The sequence below is a fragment of the Phacochoerus africanus genome, chromosome 5 (assembly GCF_016906955.1).
Source record: "Phacochoerus africanus isolate WHEZ1 chromosome 5, ROS_Pafr_v1, whole genome shotgun sequence".
NCBI lineage: Eukaryota > Metazoa > Chordata > Mammalia > Artiodactyla > Suidae > Phacochoerus > Phacochoerus africanus.
This window is the reverse complement of record NC_062548.1, coordinates 118,090,965-118,109,975: the sequence shown is the minus strand read 5'-3', so window position 1 is coordinate 118,109,975 and position 19,011 is coordinate 118,090,965. Positions and strand designations below refer to the sequence as shown.

Here is a 19,011-nt window from a genome sequence, read left to right as displayed (position 1 = left end):
CCAGGGGGCCCTGAGGCCGGCCTGGTCCCACACGGTCCTGCGAAAACGAGCAGGGAGAAGCCAGGAAGCGCCGGCAGCTGCAAGGCCTCCCCGGGGGCCAGCAGGACTGGAGGGAGGGAGCCGAGGCAGCAGGGCCTGGGCCCGAGACAACCCCCAGCCTTGCAACAGGCAGGGCCCCACCCAGGAACCTGCTGTGTTGGGAGACACTTTCGAAACCGCATGGCTCCCCGGGGACCTCCGGGTACCTTTCCATCTCAGTGCACCACAGGATGTCCTCTTTCTCGTTCATGAAGACGGGGAAATGCTGGTCTTTGCCCTGCTTTATGGAGTTCGACCTCGTAGTAATGGTCCTCACTTTGCTGAACTAGAAGAGAAGGAGAGCAAAGAGGAAATGAGCCGCCGTCCGCTGCTGCCCGGCACCTGCCGCAGACGGCTGTGTCGGAAGCCGACGAGGCCCGGTCCAGCCGGGGGCTGGGGTCAGGCTCTCGTGGTGAGCCTCCACAGACCTCACCGGCCCAAGGTCACTCGGCTAGCCTCAGTTCGATCCCACCGGCCAAGGACTTGAGACAGCAGCTGGAGTCACTGTCTAAGTCTTTGCAGAATGGCTTTGTTCCCAGGGGTAGTGACTTGCAGGCAGAAGGAGGCCAAATTATTCAGGGGCGCAAAGACACCTCTGGGGTGCCAGCAGTCCTGGGAGAGTTCTCTGGAAAGGAGTGGCGCTTCCACATCACAGGAGAATCTCTGCTCTGAAGGCCTGTGCAATAGGTCCTGGCCAAACAATTCAAAAGCCCCAGCAGATCCCTGGCAAAGACTTCTTGGCATCCACCTCCCACAGGACCGGCGAGCAACGCTCAACAAGGAAGGCCTTAGGCCAGCGAGGGTTCCAGACCTCTCTCCCTGCCCTCCAGGCTTTCCCCCGGACCCTCCCTCTGGCCAACCGGATGCACAACCCCTTGGCAACTTAGAGGGGGCCCTCGAGGGCAGGCGGGACACAGCCCTGGCGCTGCTCCAGCTCATCCTGCCTCTGCCCTTCTCCTTACCCCCAGCAGAGGGCTTCGACGCTGGGGCTAACCTTGGCTATTCTGCCGTGCTCCAGACACTCCTGCAGCTCCAGCTTATCATTCACAGTGGATGCCAACGGCCTAGGAGGCAGGAGAGAGAGGGTGACAAGAGAAACAGCAGGGACGCAGCCAGGGCGTGGACCCACCCAGGAAGTAAAAGAGAACCCCTGTCACCACGACACGGGACACGCCGTAACCCCTTTCAAACTCCCCAAAACACGTGCACGTACCCTGAAGCCACTCAGACACCAAGCATTAGTCCTTAAGGGTAAATTCAAAAGTGGTCTCAAACCACAAGTAAACAGATAACACCTGCCCAGGAGGGGAAATGGCCAATTACTTGTATACCTGCTCCATAAAAAGAGTTTTAAGTGTATCCATCATAAAGCAAGTTTTGGCATGAGAGAACGTTCTGTCTTCTTTTTTCTTTTTTGTCTTTTTAGGGCTGCCCTCATGGCATGTAGAAGTTCCCAGGCTAGGGGTCCAGTCGGAGCGGTAGCTGCCGGCCTACACCAGAGCCACAGCAACGCCAGATCTGAGCTGTGTCTGCAACCACCACCACAGCTCAGGGCAACGCCAGATCCTTAACCCACTGAGTGAGGCCAGGGATTGAACCCACGTCCTCATGGATGCTAGTCGGGTTCATTAACCACTGAGCCACAAACAGGAACTCTCGCTCTGTATTTTGACTATGGCGATGGTTACCTGCCAGATGAAATTCATCCAACTATCCGCCTTAAACGTACAGTTAAGACAAATTCTACACAGTCCTCAGAAGACTAAAACTTTGTGACACTGAACCTGTCACTTCTCAGAAGGCAGACCAGATCAGGAACCATCACCTTCGGGGCACGCCTTTTCTGACGTCTCCAATTATTTAACCAAGACCTCACACAGTGGTCCACCATCTGTGGGGAGCCATCCAGGACCTATGGTTAAATTGTGCCTCCAGGTTCCTGTTTGCACATGTGCACATGTGAGGGCGTGCGCGCACGTGCGCGCGCACACACACACACACACACACACACACACACACAGTCTGCTTGGTCCCCCGCAGTACCTCTCTCCTTCTGGAGTTTTAGAGTTGGAAGAAGCAGGTAAGAACCACCCCAGACGGCCAAGAACTAGGTTAGCGGCTCCATAAAAATACTGGACTCCACAAGCCAGCCCATTTTTCTAATCCACAGACATCTTAGGAGTGTCAGGTGGACCCTGAGACAGTTTTCAGGTCAGCTGCCCCCCGACCCATCTCCTCCCCATCAACAAGCCCTCGCAAAGAACAGCAGCTTAGCAAATGGGTAGAGACTGGGAGGCTCCTAAACCATCACGCTGATGGCAGAGATTAGATCCTCGAGGCCAGATTCACTGATATTCCCATCTCACAGGCACACCGAGGAGGTTTAAAATCACACTTAAAACGTTCTGGAAAATATTTCTCTCCGTGAGAGACACCTAGATTGGGTCGATCTCCCGCTGCTTCTGAACGACTAACTCTCAACCAGAATTCCTCTCTCCTCACAGGCGTCTGAAGAGTATGATTCTTAGTGAAGAAATGCCGTTTTCCTCCTTCTTGGGCATCAAAATCTCAGTGTGACCCAAACAAAGGATATCCTTCCAAAAAGGGACCCTAGGCCAGCAACGAATGTGCACCGTAAGGGGGCGGGGGGGGGGTGGGCGCGGGACCCTCTAGGCTGCACGGTTGGTGCCTGCGGCCTCGAGTCTCTCTCCCGGGGCCAGAGGTGGCCCGGCTGCGGGTGCCACTCTCCTTTCCATCCCCAAACACGCCCTCTGCAGTTGTACCTCAGGAGACTAAGGACCAGCTGCCTCTAGCGACATCGCCAACGTGGGAAAGCCAACCCTTTCACGCAGCAGCGCGCGGCGGCGGCGCCTATGGAGAGCGTGCTTCCAAAGGTCCTAGTCGGGAGCCCTGGTTCTTGGTTTCTCAGGCAAGTATTTTCTACACCCTGACTCCCCTTCTTCCCCGAGGAGGCGGAAACAGGGGGCACGGCAGAGCAGCACGCCGGTCAGCGGGGGAGGCTGGCCATCCTGCCGCCGTCCCACCAACAGACACCAAGCCGCCGCCACCCCGGGCACGGAGCTCTCACCAACCTGTTCATACCAGGAAGGTTTCCCCAGAAGTAGCGGGCCCTGTGCGCAGCGGACACTTCTTTGGCGTCGATCATCACAGGGTTGGACTATAAAACAGGAGAGAGATTAGAGATGAGCCAGAGAGGAAGCTTCAAAGATGTCAGGACATCTGCTCGTCTAGAGCCTTAAAGCCTTCAAGGCTCTTACTTCTCTCTCTGGAGGCCACACACTGGGACAGCCTGAAGCCCCCAGGAAAAGCTGAAATTAAGCCCAGCTATGTTCCATGTGCTGGCACTGGAACACTCTAGACCAGCACAGTCCAAGTGAACCTTGTGCAATGATGGGAAACGTTCTATCTGCCACAAGCCCACCAGCTGCAGATGGCTGAGTGCTAGAAAGGAGGCTGGGGCGACCGAGGAACTCTAATGTTGATTTAAACACGACACATGGCAGACACCCACCGCACTGGACCACACAGCTCTAGCGCCCCCACCCCCGGAGGCTTTGAGAAACAAAGTGCCAACGCGTGTCGTGTATTCGCTGTGCGTGCAGATGACGAGCCACAAAGACACCTGCTCAAATTCAGAGTCAGAACATCAGCCCGAGGTGTCACTGACCCCAAAGCCCAGAAGCATGGGCCCAGGCTCCCAGAGTGCCCACCCCGAGGGCGACTCTGGCCGCAGAACCCCCTGTGCACGGCCCAACCGGGCCACAGCCAAGTGGGGACCCACGTCGTGGGAAATAAAAACTGGGATAAGCTGTGTTTCCTTCCCAGGTGCTGTAAAGCATCCGTCACGGTGCCAGGGAGCGAGGACAGGCCACGCCGATTGGGGAAAATCGATTCTGGCGTCTCAAAGCTTCACCCAGCGGACATCACAGAGAATCCCGAGCCCGAGAGGCTGGCACGCCACCCTGTTTACAACAGTCAGGTCCTGCAAGCGCCGAGGCCCACACCCACATACGACCTCTCAAAGTGAGACCACATGTTCTTTCCTGGGTGGGCTTCCTCCCTGTTTACTTGGGAAGCGCAGAGCTTCCCAAATGGGCCCCTTGCCAAGCAGAAGTCACCAGTCCCCAGCTCCACAAGGCAGATGAGACAGGGATAAAGCAGCAGTCCAAGGTAGAAGCCATTAGTGAGCTGGCCAAACCAAGGTTGCTGGCTATACCTCGAGAAATCGCGAGATGTCCCTCTTGTCACTAACGCCCATGGCCACCACATTCTCAAAGAGCCAGAAGAAGGGGCGATCATCTCCCTCCTTGGGCCGCGCATCATGCAGGAGGCGGTAGAACTCAAAGAAGAGCCGGCCCGTGCCCTCTGAGAGGTCGGAAGAGAAAGCCGTCAGCTGGGGCTGTCTGCACGAGGTCGTGGTGGGGCTCGGGCACGGGGAGGGCAAGGGAGGGCAGGGTTGCCGGGAGTAGCCGTCCCAGGGCAGAAACATCCAAGGAGGAAACCTACGTGCGGAAGCACCAGCTCAGAAAGCGCAGGGGGAGCGCAGCACCTACCGTAGAGTCCCTTGCGGGCGGGGTTGACGATGGAGAGGTCATTGCAGGGACTGCCCCCAATCACCAGATCGAATGGGCCCCACTCCTGGATCTGGGAGGATAAAGGTAATGTGATGGGCTGATGTCCGGGGACAGAGGCAGAAAGGAAGAGAGAAACGATCTGTGAATTTGGCAAAAAAGTACTTTGGCGCGGGAGAGAAGAGACCTGGCTGCCACACCCTCACCCACACCGACACACTGCTGGCTGCCACACACACCGACACACACACACAGCCACAGGCTGTGCCTTGCAGCCACAGGCAAGTCACTGAGGCTCTCTGGGCTCAGTTTCCTAAACAATAAAGTGAAAGGACTGAACTGGCCAGTCTGAGGCCAGCAGGAAAAGCAGCCATGCAAGGGGCCCGGGTCCAGGCTGGCGGCTGGACGGAGGGCACTCTGGGCTCTGTGCACCCCAGGCAGGGTGGCTGGGCCACCTGATCCCCTCCAAGGGCCCTTCAGGAGCCCCGAGGGCCTGCAGTTCGAGGTCGGCACGGATGACTGGAAGGACAAGGGGCCACTGAAGCAGCACCCCACCAGAGCCTCCACCCCAAAAACGGGAGGACGGGAACCAGGCGGCAACCCCCAGTGCTCCACCAGAGAGGGCCTGGGAGCCAGCCAGGGGGCAGCCCAGGCCCAGGGAAGCTGGCTCCCCAATTCCCCCTGCACTTGGCCCCAACCCTCTTGGGATGAGGAGAGAAACGGAAAAGGAGGCATAGTTCGAGGGAGAAGCGGGGAAGGACAAAAGGGGCAGGCGCCGCCTCCGGAGCTACGGGACGTAGAGAGTGACATACATGCTTCTGCGTGACGCTGCGGACGTCCCCGACGTACATGATCTTGCCCTGGTGCCGCACCATGCCCACGGTGATGGAGTCCTCGCACACCTCGGAGGCGATGTAGCGATCCACCTGGATGCCCAAGTCCTTCAGCACCAGAAGCCCTGTGCCAGCCAGCAAAAAGCACGGTCACAGGGGCGCCTCCCCGGCACCCCGGTCTCTGCAGAAGGGGCCTCAGGCCAGCTGGACCCAGGGGTCAGCGACAGGCCCCAGCCCTACTCTGCCCACAGAGCTGCAGGAAACTTCTGGATCAAACTGGAATATCAATAACAAGGACGGCGAGGCTGTTACATCTCGTGCCTGGTCTGACTGACTCAGAAGGCGGTCAAGACAGACAGCAGGGGGTTTCCAGAAGCAGGGAGAACAACAGCGGACGCTGGGCGGCCTTTTCTCTGCTCTTCCTACATCATGCACGCGCTGGTCCTTCCTCAGCGCTTCTATCACTTCCTGCTGCACTTCAACCATCTGTCAAGACTCAACCTAAATGCTGCCTGCTGTAGAAAGGCTTCGCTGATGTCCACGCACCCCCACCCCCAGCCCCCAGCCCCCAGCCGCCGGGATGGCCTCCCGTCCCCTGGGAGCCCCGGCACTTGGCACCCTCTCCATCCAGGGGTAGCACGCATGCCTCAGGCAGCCCTTCTCTGGGGTGCGAGTGTTTTCAAGGCCGAGTGGGCGGTCTCACTCAATGAGTTTCCTCCCCAGCTAACTACTCGCACTTCCTGACCATGACGAGCGCCTGCTGCTGAACTGAGGCGAGGAAACAGAACAGCCCCTGAGAGCGTCAGGAGAAACAGCACCACTCCCCCTGCTCACAAGGAGCTGGCACGGCCTCCTGGGGCACCAGGGCGGGGGAGGGGGGTGACGTGGCTTAATTAAGAAGGCATCACGGTCCTCGCCTGGGAAACCAAAGCGGTGCGTTAACTCTCCAGGCTCACGCAACATCAGCCCTGGGCTGCAACAGAAGACAGACCCTGGCCGAGGTCTCCGTGCCCAGCCTCCCCATCTCCCTCTGGTGCCATGAAGGCCATTTCTCAGAAGGGCTGTTCCTTTCCTAAGGACTGAGATGCTGCGGACTGGGGGCAGGGCAGAGGGGTGGACATGTCAGTATTCAGGTCAGGAACCACATGAAATGAGAAACAGTGGCTACGCGGTGACCCGGTATTTCCTAAAAGTCAATAGTTTAAGTATATAAAGATGCATGTACAAGGATGCTTGCCACAAACCTGCTCCTAAGAGCGGGAACAAAAGTCAACAACTGGAGTTCCCGTCGTGGCTCAGTGGTTAATGAATCCGACTAGGAACCATGAGGTTGTGGGTTCGGTCCCTGGCCTTGCTCAGTGGGTTAGGAACCTGGCATTGCCGTGAGCTGTGGTGTAGGTCGCAGACGCAGCTTGGATCCTGCATTGCTGTGGCTGTGGTGTAGGCCAGCAGCTACAGCTCCGATCCAACCCCTAGCCTGGGAACCTCCACATGCCGTGGGAGCGGCCCCAGAAAAGGCAAAAAGACCAAAAAAAAAAAGTAAACTACCCAATATGGGGTCCCTTAAATAAGTGACGCTACTTTCACTCCTTGGAATCCTCTGCAGCATTTATAAATAACGTACTCTATACTGGTTGACATGAAAAAGTGGTCAAAACATCATAAATGCAAAGGCAGGTTACACGGTGTGCATTCACTACCCTTTCATTGTATTTATCTGTCTACACAGGATTATAGAAACACACACGCACAGGAAAAAAATGTAAAAGGACACACACCCAAACACTAATTACAGGATCACGGGCGATTTAAATATTCTTTAGACTCTCTTGTTTATAGTTTGTTTTTCACCACGACTTATAATCAAAGCACAATAGAACTGCCTCTGTTTTGCTTTGATCGCCAAGCCTGTCCTTTGAGGGTTTGTGAAAGTCTTCACAAATCTGCATCCTCTGCTGGAAAGTCTCCTCCCCGCCCCCCCGAGCACCTCCATTATGGAAAGTGCCCACCGGACGTGCTGGTTTATCACTGAGTTTACTTTTCACTGAACACCAAAGTCTTCTCTTCAGGATAATGCATTTCAGCAGCTGTGATGTGAGCTGTCATTGTGTTTTACCAGACTCACACTCACACACACAGTCCCAGTAGAGCTCCCACATCCCAGGACGAAGATGCCAAGACTCTTACCTGTAGCGATTCCATCAAATAGAGACAGCACCCGGATGGGCTTCCTCTTCTCGGCTGGGACAGGTGGGTAGACCTTCGGAGGGTCCTAGGCAGCGAGCACAAAAGCCAGGTGAGCGTCCAGGAGGGCCCAACAGACCCGCTGCCCGTCGCCCAGGCCCCTGGCCAACTGAAGGGCTCTCTCGCTAGGGCGGAGTCTGCCCTCTGGCTCCGGCAGGTGGGGGGCGACAAGAGATGCCCTCTGCCCTGCACCCAGCACCCAGCACTCACAAATTCCTGGTCGTGGTTATTGGCGAAGAACATCTGGAGCCGAGAGGGCCAGTCGTCCCGCCTCCGGAGCAGCCCGTAGGTGCCCTTGTGCCCGCACATGTAGCAGTTCCAGGGGTCTTCCTTAATGGCTGCCTGCGCGGCCCCCGGCCCCACCAAGAGATCCACGCACTCCACGCAAAAGCACCTGGAAGGCAGGAGTTCTCACTGTGGCGCAGTGGCATCGGCGGCATCTCCGCAGAGCCAGGAGGCAGATTTCACCCCAGGCCCGGCCCAGCCCGGCTCCGCCCGGCAGGTTAAAGGTCAGGCCTTGCTGCAGCTGCGGCCTAGGTGGCAGCTGCGGCTCAACTCTAATCCCGGGCCCGGGAACTCCGTGCGCTTTGGGGTGGCCAAAGAAGAAAGTGGGAAGAAAAGCATCTGCAAAGGAGCCCAAGGGAACAGAGGGGACTCAGCCCCAGGCCAGTCTGGGAGGGAGGGCGCGGGCAGCGACAGCAGGGCGACAGGCGAGGAGGGAGGCCCCTCACCTGCAGCAATTGTTGTTCCCGCACATGAGCACCTCGCGGCCCCCACAGCAGATGGTGCAGTAGGACTGGTAGCCGTCATCGTCGTACTGATACGCGCACTCCAGGAAGCAGTTCTAGGGAGCGGGGCGAAGGTGGGCTGTAAACCCAGCCTCTGGCCCTTGCCTTGGAACCGTGACAAGGCCCTGAGACGTGACCCCACCCCCTCCAACCAGAGTCTGGCCTGGACCGCAGACCTGGGATGGGGATGCCGTTTCCCGCCCAAGAGGACAGAAGCGAGGAGAGGCAGGCAGGCAGGCCTGGGAAAGAAGGCTCACCCTGCCAGGGTGCAGCAACCCAGCCATCAGCCCGTCTGGCCTCCCCTCCACTTCACACTGAACGGCTGTGCTACTGGGAGTACTGGGAGCACACATCTAGGGATGAGAATGGGGCTTTGGGGGGGTGGGCGGGGGGCCAAAAGGATCTCTCAGAGGAAAAACCACAGCAGGACCAACGCTTGAAACCCAAGGGTCCATCTTATCAGGATTCTGCTGCAAGAGCAGACCTCAGAGCCAAGCTCACAGCTGCCCCAGATGCCTACAGCCCAGGGGCCAGGTCAGCCAGCGGCTTCTCCGCCAGAGGACATGCCCCTACCTTGCAGTTTTGGCACATTCCTCCGATGAAGAGAGGGTGTTCCAGGGTGACATTGAGGCTTCCACAGGAGATGCAAATGTCTGGAAAGCGGTAGAAGCAGGGTGTCACCGAAGGGCCCCCTCCCACCTCGGGCCAAAGCCTGGTTCCAGAAAAGTTATAAAAAGGGGCATGCTGGAGCATGGGGCCAGAAAGAAAGTAGGAAGCGGTCAGGAGGCGCCCCGTGGAACAGGGAGGCAGTGTGGCTCCGACCTCAGCCCACTCATCTCCCAGCAGCACTGCCACTGGGTTCCCAGAAAGGCTTTCACGAGGACAAGAACCCGCCTGCAAGAAGGGGGCCCTGACCCTGAGTTACTCTGGAGATGTCCTTGGGTCCCTCCTCTCATCCTTGCTGGCCCTGACAGCCCCAAGCTGGACACACCATCACTAGGCCAAGGAGACAGCCATGGGAGGCACTCATTACCACCAGGTGGGAGAAAGTTAAAGGCCAAGTTCAATCAAGTCCAAGAGGGGCCGACTTTCTCTGACCCACGGGAGTGGTCTAAAGCCTAAGGACCAGCCCACACCATTGATAGGAAAGATGGCGGCACCAGAAAGACAAATGCGTGCTGAGCAGGCTGGAAGTTCTGGGACATGTGGGACAGACCCCAGCACCAGGTAACAATGTCCCACGCCATCACACCCCCTTAGTACCTACACTACTCCATGCCAGCCGCCACGTTACGGCCAAGCCCTCACGCCCACCCCACCGGCACCAGACAAGTGACTTCCAGAGTCAACGCCCAGCTGTCCCCTAGACTCACCCTCGATGTTCCGGCACTTCTGCCGCACCTCATACACCAGCCGCTCTGCGGAGGGAGGAGGGCCCAGCATCAGAGGAGGCCTCTCGGGTCACACCCACTCCTCTGAATGCTGGCCTCGCCCTGCCACTCTCCAGAGCCAGGTCAACTACCTCTTGTGCGTTCATCAATTATCTCCTTGACCTTGGGCTTCTCAGTTGTGCTCTTTCGGGGCTTTTTGGCTGGTGGGGGTGGTGCATAGGCAGCTGCCTCGGGTTCAACCCACATGTCTGTGTAAACTTCTTTGTAAGGGTTCTTCTCCTCTGGACCAGGAAAGCAGATGATGAGGTGATAGTTACTGGCCAAGAAGGAATCCCAGCTCCCTCCTCCACCCCATCTACCCTCTACAGTGGGGTGCAGCCCAGTGCCCAGCTTGTTCCTGGCTCCCAACTCCCCTAGAGAGGCAGTGCCCCTACCCTGACCCCAAAGAGAGGGAGACCCTGGCCATTCCCACTGGGCATCTTGATGGAGGCTTTGGTGGCTCTCCCCAAGCATGGCTTTCCCAGCTCAGGCGTGGAGCGGCTGGTCCACCTGCATTTACCTTCTGGTGGCTCCAGACCCTTGGGGCCAGAGGGCTGGAACCCTCCCAGGGCCCATTCGATCATCTGCTTGTTCTGCACCTCCACAGCCTTGGCAGTGTCGCTCTCGTCGTTGTCATGGCACACCGGGAAGAGCTTCCCCGCACGGCTGCTGGCCACCTAGAGGGCAGCACATGTAGGGGAGGCTGTCAAGAGACCAGCCAAGGTGGGCTCAGGCCAGATGCGAGAGAGGGTGCAGAAAGGGGGCCCGTGAGAGGAGAAGGAGGCCAGAGGACCTCACAGGCAAAGCCCCGTCCAGACCTAAGCCCGCGTTCCAGCTTCCAGACCAACAGGGGTTCCCGCCACCTAAGCTCCCCCTGCTGAGTCCCTCGGAGAGGTACTGACCTGCAGGACTTCATAGATGGCTTTGCGGTACATGGGCTGCTTGTTGTAGGTGGCCTGGTGGAAGGCGCTGCAGAAGGAGCTCAGCGGCATCAGCTTCTCCACACACACCTAGAGGCACAACCCGCCCTCATTTGCTCCTCCTCCCACTCATCGAGTGCCCACCACATGCCTGGCAAGGTCGCAGCCGGGGGCACCAAGACCTGGCCTCTGCCCTTGAAAGGACGGGGTGTACCAGTAATTAATGACGTGCCGAAAAGGAAGTGTCCAACCCAAGTGCGTGGGGCGGGGGGGCGGGGATGAACGCAGGTGGGAAGGGAATTCCGGGTAAGGGATGCCTGGAAGGGCCACCTAATTATCTCCCGGACTTCTTCCAATCACATATACACGCGTGGGGGCGAGCAGAGCCCCCTTCCACCATCCCAATTCTGAACCATGCCCCCAGCCAAAAAACCAGAGGCCCTGGGACCAAGACCCCTTCCGGCCCCTCCCGGAACCCCCACCCCAGGATGCCGCCAAAACCCGGAACTCACCACCGAGAACTTGCCGTCTCCGAACCACATGACCCAACGGGTGCCTTCCGCTGCTCGGCTCCGGCCGGTCATCCACCAAGACACAATGCGGCCTGGCCACCAGGAGAAGCCCCGCAGTTTCCCCCACACCAGCTCCCCAATGCCAAAGCCCCGGCCGTCCTGGAGCCCCAAGGAAAAGTCATTACACGGAGGTCATGAGGCCCTGCCACCCCGATTCCCGCCCCTGGGAAAAAGCCGGGCCCTGGGCATCTGAGGGTCAAGTCAGCCCCATCTGAATGGACAGAGCAGGACCGGGGAGAAAAAGAGGCCCGGGGTCAGGTGGGGAGAGCGGGACGGGCAGGTGAGGAAGCCAGCCACTCACCTCATACTCCGGTTCATCATCGGCTGATTTGGTGGCATTCTTGTCCCCGGCATCGGCCCCCACGGGCTCAGGTGTGGTAGCCACGGTGGGGGAGGCGGGGTCTGTGGGCTGCTGCACGGCGGGCGGACTGGCCTCCTCCACCTTCTGAGACTCGGTGGACCCCTGGTTTTCTTCCATGGCGTTCATGACTGCGATCACCTTGGCTTTCTTCTCAGCCTGAGGAGACAAGGAGCAGAAGTTACCTTGACCTGACACTCAGGGACACTTCTCAATCTCTCTGTGGCCTGCAGACGGTGGCGACAGACCACAAGGGCTGGAGAGAGGACTTCTTCCCTCATCGACTCAACTGGCTCTAGCCAAGGAAAACAAAAACTGGAAGTTGGGAGGTGAACGCTCAGCCCTTGGCTCCACGGCAGCCTTCTCCTCTGCCAGGGCTCGAATCCGAGCCGCAGCTGAGACTAGGCCACAGGTGCACTGCAGCAGAAACTCCCTCCCTGGTCTAATCTTCCTCAACTATCAGCAGCATCAGCTGCCCCGCCTCGGGCAGAGGAAGATGGAGTCTATTCAGACACCAATCACGCACGGCAGATGAGGCCCAGACCTGGGCTCCATCCTCGCCTATCTTATCCCCCAACCTCGAAATGGATCCTCCTGTGCTTTTCTCCAGTTTTCCTGGGCAATCGACCCCTTTTATTTCTGGCCTTGAATTCCAGACCACGATTCTAGTTTTTGCTGTGATGCCTAAGGAGGAAATCACGGCTTTGTGTTCAAAGAGCTTGGTTCCTTCCCCATCTGCCCAATCACCACGAAAAGCCCCAGAAGAGCTCCCAGGCTCCCAGGCCATCCTGGAGTTCTTTTTTTTTTTTTTTCTTTTGATAAACAGTAATTTTTATTTTAAGGTTTTTATTTTTCTATTATAGTTGATTTACACTGTTTTGTCAATTTAGCAAAGTGACCCAGGCATACATCAATATAAACACATTCTTTTTCTCACACCATCCTCCATCATGTTCCATCACAAGGGACTGGATATAGTTCCCTGGGCTATACAGCACGATCTCAGTGCTTATCCACTCCAAAAGCAATAGTTTGCACCTATGAACCCCAAACTCCCAGTCCATCCCACTCCCTCCCCGCCTCAGCAACCACAAGCCTGTTCTCCAGGTTCATGAGTTTGTTTCTTTTCTGTAGAAACGTTCGCTTGTGCTGTATATTCGATTCCAGGTATAAGTGATATCATGTCTTTCTCTTTCTGACTTACTTCACTTAATATGAGAGTCTCTAGTTCCATCCATGTTGCTGCAAATGGTGGCGTTAAGACACAACTAACATCCGCTGTTTCCTGATTCTACGTGTTCTTTCTACCAGCACCTTTCAGACCCACAAATACACTTATTCTTTGAACAATGACTTACTGACTCCACAGTACAGCCAGGGATCTTCTCTGCCATCCCGCTGACAAATTCATCCAAACCCAAGTATTCTCCCAACGGGAAAAGCCTCCACCCTTTCATCGTCGCACACTCATCTTTCGGGCTATGACTCGCATGCCCATTCCCTCTCAAAACCTGCTCTAGGATTCCCTTCACCCTACAGAGGGGAACGAAATCCTGGAGACTTAGCTCGGAGGACCATTCAACCTAATCTCACCCCGGTTACTAAATCTAGGACACGTGGCCCTCAAATGTCAAGGCTCTGCACCCATTTCCACCACCCCCCTCCCGCCCCAATTCAGAAAGAAAAAATGCCCATGTCTCAACATCAAGCTTTCCCTGTGAGCTTAGAGCTGTGAAGACAAACCCATCCTCAAGTTTAAAAAACACCAGAAAAGCAACTTAGAGTGTAAGACCTCTAAGCTGGAAATCACAGCATTTATATTCCTATCTCAGTCTTAAAACTAATTAATAGCTGACTTTGGAAAGCAGTCTCTTGAATTGCTCCATCTAAAAAGGGGTTTGAACTGAAGGATTTCTGTTAACCTTTTCTGACTGGTTTAAGAATCTGACCTACAGGAGGTTCCTGTCGTGGCGCAGCGGAAATGAATCCCACTAGGAACTATGAGGTTATGGGTTGGATCCCTGGCCTCGCTCAGTGGGTTAAGGATCCGGCGTTGCCGTGAGCTGTGGGGTAGGTCGAAGACGCGGCTCAGATCCCAAGTTGCTGTGGCTGTGGTGTAGGCCGGCGGCTGTAGCTCCAATTGGACCCCTAGCCTGGGAACCTCCATATGTCGAATGTACGGCACTTAAAAAAAAAAAAAAAAGAATCTGACATACATATGTATCAAGAGTTCCAAGGACCCTCCAAAGCCTGTCAGTGGACCCTTAGGTCGCAGGCTAAAAATCTTAAAGCTCGATGGTCTCAAAGATTCATTTTATTTTGTTCAATCTGCTTTGCCGCCTACCCACAGACCAAATCTGCTTCTAGTGGCAATTCCTAAAATGTGAGGCTGGAAGCCCCAGTTTTTTTCTCTGACTCAACAAATTCTAAAATGGGGTAAAACATCCTTGGCCACGGCTCACCAACAGCTGGGAGAATGAGCTCCAGGAGACCACGGGCAGCAGATGGATGGATGGATGGATGGATGCAGGGTAATTGTTCCTCCCTCCCAAGTGCACTTTCACCTGTGGGACTCTGCCCCAGCCCTTCCTAAAAGCAATTATCCACCGCCTCCTTCTCCACGAGAAGGTCCTCCTAGGTGTAGAATACTCAACCCTATGGGGGACAGGGATTCTCTTGTAGAACTGTCAGCTGCAGCAGCGCTACCCCCAGTGCCACACTTGCTCCCTTCGCGCTGTGGGCCTCCGTAAACTTCAGGCCCAGATACTGATCCAGACAAGGGTGCTGCCTGGGACGACCCAAGGACCCAGCTTCCAGGAGTGCCAGGCCCCCTCGGCCGGAGCAAGCCGGGCAGATGCAGGGGGCGGGGGGGGGGGGGAGGAGGACCCACAGCCAGCGGATCCGGTGGGCGCCTGGCTCCCCACCCCACCTCCCCCAGTCTAGAAGGGAGTCGTGCTGACAAGCACCCTCCTTACTCCCCCTCAGCCCCTCCACTCCACAGAGAGTTCCTGAACATTCTTCTTCCCCCACAACTTCCCCCAGCTTGTCAGATGATGCTGCTGACGGCTGTTAAGCGCCCCCAACCCAGTAGGTGCAGAACAGGCACCAGGCACGATCTGGTAGGCAGAGGAGGAGGAAGGGGCCTCCATCGGGACCAGGCCAGGAGGGGTGGGGGAAGGAAGAAGGGGGGGGTGGGTTAGCAGCAGGAGGCAAGAGGAAAGGGGAAGAAGGGGCAGAGGGGGTGGCTGGTGGGGGAGGGGCTCATTAGAATAGACTCGCCTAGGGCAGCACGGGAAGCCCTTTTTCCAAGTTCACACCACCCCTTCTCCCCAGGCAGACAATAGGAGAAACAAGGGTTAACTCGGGGCTTGGCTTTTGGGCGCAAGGCTCCTACCCGCCACTCCCTCAGTTCAGAAGGTCCCACCCAGAGCAGCCAAGAGACTGGGCAGGATCAGGAAGACTGTACAGCAGCCCCCACTACGGCGGCTCAGGGAGGCCACTTCGTCTGGAGTTTGTTCAGCCTGGAAAGCCACTGGTAACTCCGCTCTGGCCGAGGCCAGGCCTCCCTGTCCAGTCCCATCACTCCCAGCAGCTGTCCCGCCTCCTCCTCCCTCTGCGACACAGGCTGCCTCCCATTCCAAAGGTCAGAGGTCCAGGGACCCACGCGGACTCCCGCTGGTGCAGTAGATCCCGGGCGGCCCCAGGCGCCTCTCCCATCTCAGGTGGACGTCGGGCTCCCCCCACAGCACCCGCTAAAGTGCCACAGCCCCCTGTCAGGGTCGCACTGCTCCCTCCCACCCCGACACCACGTCTTTTGGGTGGCCTGACGGTGGCTCTTAGGAACACACAGGAGAGGAAACTGTCCCTCTCAAGAGGCCACAAGCTTGGTACGGCCCGAGGACAGCGTGGTCCTCCACCAGCCAGGAACACAGGTCAGCAAGGAAATGCCAACAACCCATCTGTCCGCCAGCTCAGCAAAACCTCTGCTTCCAGCCCAACTCCACGGGCCTGCCCACCAGCCTTCATTGACCACGGCCCCAGGATTGCACCAGGGCTGCTCTTCCAGGCCCCTGAGCCAGCAGGTCCCACCTGAGCCCAGAGACTGGAGTGGGGCTTGGGCTTCCTGAGGAGAGAGTGGTGGGACGGCAGTAACTCAGCATCTCCAGAACTCAGGCCAGGCAGAAGAGCCAGCTCCTGCGGGCCGGGGAGGCAGACCTGACTCTGCTCAGACCCAGTGGGCTGCAGGCCCAGAGACCCTCCCACCGGCCCCTGCCGCCTCCCCGCCCCCAGTTCCCCCAGGGCTCCGTCCAGGAACCTACCCATAAGGCCAGGTGCAGCCCCTCTGTGGTCCGGCTCAGGTGTGAGCCCCGGCCCTGAAGCTCTGTAAGTAGCTGCCCGACTGGGGGGAGGGGAAGGGGGCGATGGGGCTGGGGGGCGGAGGGGGCCAGAGAGAGGGGGAGGGGGAGGTGGGGGGGAGGGATTGAACATTTTCTTTGTCTAGAACTCCAGGTCACGTGGGCCCCGCTGGAGTGCCTGGTTGGCTGGGAGCGGGCCGGGGGAGGGGGCCGGCTCTCAGACGCTGGCAGTGGGCCAGCCCCTCTCCTCCCGTCCGAGGGGCGCGGGCCGGCGCTGGGGCCTGGGGGCGCGGCTGGGCCTCCGCCCGTTCCCAGGGCCCCGCCCCGGCCAGGCTGGGGGCGGTGCCCGCCCCCTCCCACCGGACAGCCTGCCCCGCCCCCTCTCCCCCAACTCGGCCGGAGCCCCTCGCGGAGCCGGGGGGCGAGGTGGGGAGCCCGCGGGCTGCGGGAGCCGAGAGGGCAGGGGCTGCGTGCCCTCCAGCTGCGGAGGTGAGCTGCGAGCGGCCGGAGAAGCGGGAGCGCCGGCCAAGGGAGGGAGGAGTTTTCGGACCGCCTGGGAGAGCCAGGAGAAAGTTGTTAAAAGTGAGTCTCTCGGCAGCACAACCCAAAAAAAAAAAAAAAAAGGAAAAAAACTTACAGATGAGCAAAGAAGCCTAGGAGGCTGTAGGAAAACTCAAAGCGCACAGAGATGGACAGAAAAGGCGCTCGCACAGAACTGGGAGCGCTCCAGAGCGGGAACTGGGGCGGGGGGTGGGCGCTCCTCTTCACACTGCAGGTGGATAGAGATCGGAGCCTTACACAGCGTGGCTTGAGGAGTTCAGGGTTTGAAAAACCTCTTGCTGGCCAAGTCCCTGGGTCCCCTAGGTCACTCTGGGTCTGCCTTGGATGTCTCATTTTCCTGTTTGCAAAGGCGGGGGGCGGGGGTTAAAAAGTATAGCAGTTCCTTCGCTCCCAGGCACAAACATCTGCAGCTTAAGGTCTACATGCCTCCGCTCGGGCCTCCAGGTGGAGCCTCCAGGTGCAGCTTCCACCGTTCCAAGCTCCCTCTTCCGGAGCAGAAGCCCCTCCCTCCAGGGACGCACACGCACGCACGCACACACGCACGCGCGCGCGGGCGCTCTACCTCCATCAGACAGGCGGACACTGTTGGCCCTGCCCTCAGGGAGCTTACAAATTCAGCTAGACTTGGGGAGACTGGAAAAGGTCCTTTCTGAAGATAACTACACCACAAATAACCAAGCCCAGAGGGCCAGGACAGCTAAGAAACCAACCCGAAACAGGTGGTGTGAATTGATAAATGCGTAAATGTGGAGCAGAGACTGGACTTGGGGGATGAATCAGAGTTGGAGTGAGGCTGGAGAGAGAGGAAATAAGAGATGTTAAGCTGGGGAAAGGAAGACCCTTGCCCACCTCCATCTCCCACCCGCCAGTACAACTAAAGCCAGAGGGCACAGAGAAAGATGTCAATGGGTATATCCTATCACAGTGAAGAGTAACTGCAGGTTTTTTGACAAGGTGAATGGGTATTTAGGAAAGATTATCCTGGTTTCAGCTTACAAAATGGATTAGAAGGAAGAGCAGAGGAACTGGGGGTGAATGCTCCTAGCAGGAGAGGGCTGTTTGGCTGACAGCACTCATCGGAAGATCTGCAGTGGGGCTCTGGTTCTCACTGTGACCTTGAACAAGCCACTTAACTCCTAGAAGTCTGTCTTTTCACTTGCAAAACAGGAGTGATGACGTCTGCCCTCCTAGGCCCGAATACCAGCATCTCTTCAGGAGATAATGCCCCAGGTGCCTGGCTTCCAGCCACAGGCAGTGGGAACAAACCAGCTGGAACAGGTGCCGGTATAAGGAGGTCAAAAGATGTGCTGTGAAGGCAAGCCCACCATCCCTCCTGGGGGCCCCACCCTTCTGGGGGCCAGCAGAACGAGCAGGCCCTGAAAAGGGAAGTGGATTCCAAATCGGAGAGCCTTCTCCACATAACACTCCGGGAGTACAGCCGTTCTCCCCGACCCCCGACCGAGACCCAGAATCCATACCGCAAGGAGGAGCCGCTCCACCAAGCCCGGACCATGGTCTGCTCCGACCCATCTTTCAACCTGAGGTACCTGCTGGTACAATGTCTTAGGAGATTACTAAGCAGAGACGAGAAGCCCTGAGTTTATACCTCTTGCCTCTCCCACCCTTTAAGGAATGTAATATGACTTGCTTGGCTTCTTTCACCGAAGCCTCCACGGCTTCCAGGCCCTGTTAACAGGCCACTTTGGACCTCACCCCAGGCCGCCTCGCAAAATGAAGCTTCTGATCGCGCTTGGCCAGTTCTTTTTTGAAAACACTATCTCAGCTATGACATCTCCTTTTCCATTATTATGTGGCGAAACGCCTTAGCCTCTGCCCTCCATGGTCTTGGGACTGCTCCAGTTAAGTAACGATGCCTGTCCATGCAGCCAGGACCGAAGTGTCAGAACAGAATGGACCAGGGCCATCAGTGTCACTTTCTCTTGGACCACTTATCAAGGCGCCTCCCTCGCAGGTGCCAAACTTATGTATTCTCATGCTTCAAATTTTAACTCCAATTGGAGGAAGGGTCAAGATAGGAGGAGGGGATTAAGAGGTACAACCTACCTACTATGTGTAACATAAATAAGCTACAAGGTTAGAGTTGCACAGCTCAGGTCAGTCAATAGTTGAACATAGCGATAAATGGAGTCTAACCTTTAAACACTGCAGCTCACTATGTTGTACACCTGAAACTTACGTGTTATCGTAAATCAGTTATAATACCTCAGACATTGTTTTAAATAAAATTAAGCTCAAATCTTCCTTCTTCCATACAGCTCC

General features: G+C 57.2%; 1 protein-coding gene across 7 annotated transcripts in view; it reads right to left on the bottom strand.

The window, feature by feature from the left end:
- The window catches only part of DNMT3A (DNA methyltransferase 3 alpha), a 106,688-nt gene that overhangs the window by 6,942 nt on the left and 80,735 nt on the right, over nucleotides 1-19,011 (bottom strand). For 6 of the 7 annotated variants that reach the window (XR_007135194.1, XR_007135195.1, XM_047782509.1 and 3 more), the window contains 16 exons: nucleotides 11,759-11,974; nucleotides 11,398-11,556; nucleotides 10,868-10,975; nucleotides 10,486-10,642; nucleotides 10,058-10,207; nucleotides 9,909-9,953; nucleotides 9,109-9,188; nucleotides 8,479-8,591; nucleotides 7,958-8,141; nucleotides 7,691-7,775; nucleotides 5,483-5,628; nucleotides 4,653-4,743; nucleotides 4,316-4,464; nucleotides 3,171-3,256; nucleotides 1,073-1,142; nucleotides 246-364 (listed from right to left, as the gene is read on the bottom strand). Coding sequence is in view for 5 of the 7 variants with exons in the window: in XM_047782509.1 (XP_047638465.1) it covers nucleotides 246-364; nucleotides 1,073-1,142; nucleotides 3,171-3,256; nucleotides 4,316-4,464; nucleotides 4,653-4,743; nucleotides 5,483-5,628; nucleotides 7,691-7,775; nucleotides 7,958-8,141; nucleotides 8,479-8,591; nucleotides 9,109-9,188; nucleotides 9,909-9,953; nucleotides 10,058-10,207; nucleotides 10,486-10,642; nucleotides 10,868-10,975; nucleotides 11,398-11,556; nucleotides 11,759-11,974 (1,958 nt within the window). In the remaining 2 variants the exon portion in view is untranslated. Of the gene's footprint in view, nucleotides 1-245; nucleotides 365-1,072; nucleotides 1,143-3,170; nucleotides 3,257-4,315; nucleotides 4,465-4,652; nucleotides 4,744-5,482; nucleotides 5,629-7,690; nucleotides 7,776-7,957; nucleotides 8,142-8,478; nucleotides 8,592-9,108; nucleotides 9,189-9,908; nucleotides 9,954-10,057; nucleotides 10,208-10,485; nucleotides 10,643-10,867; nucleotides 10,976-11,397; nucleotides 11,557-11,758; nucleotides 11,975-16,134; nucleotides 16,207-19,011 lie in introns of those variants that run through there. The other variant, XM_047782511.1, reaches the window with a different exon arrangement.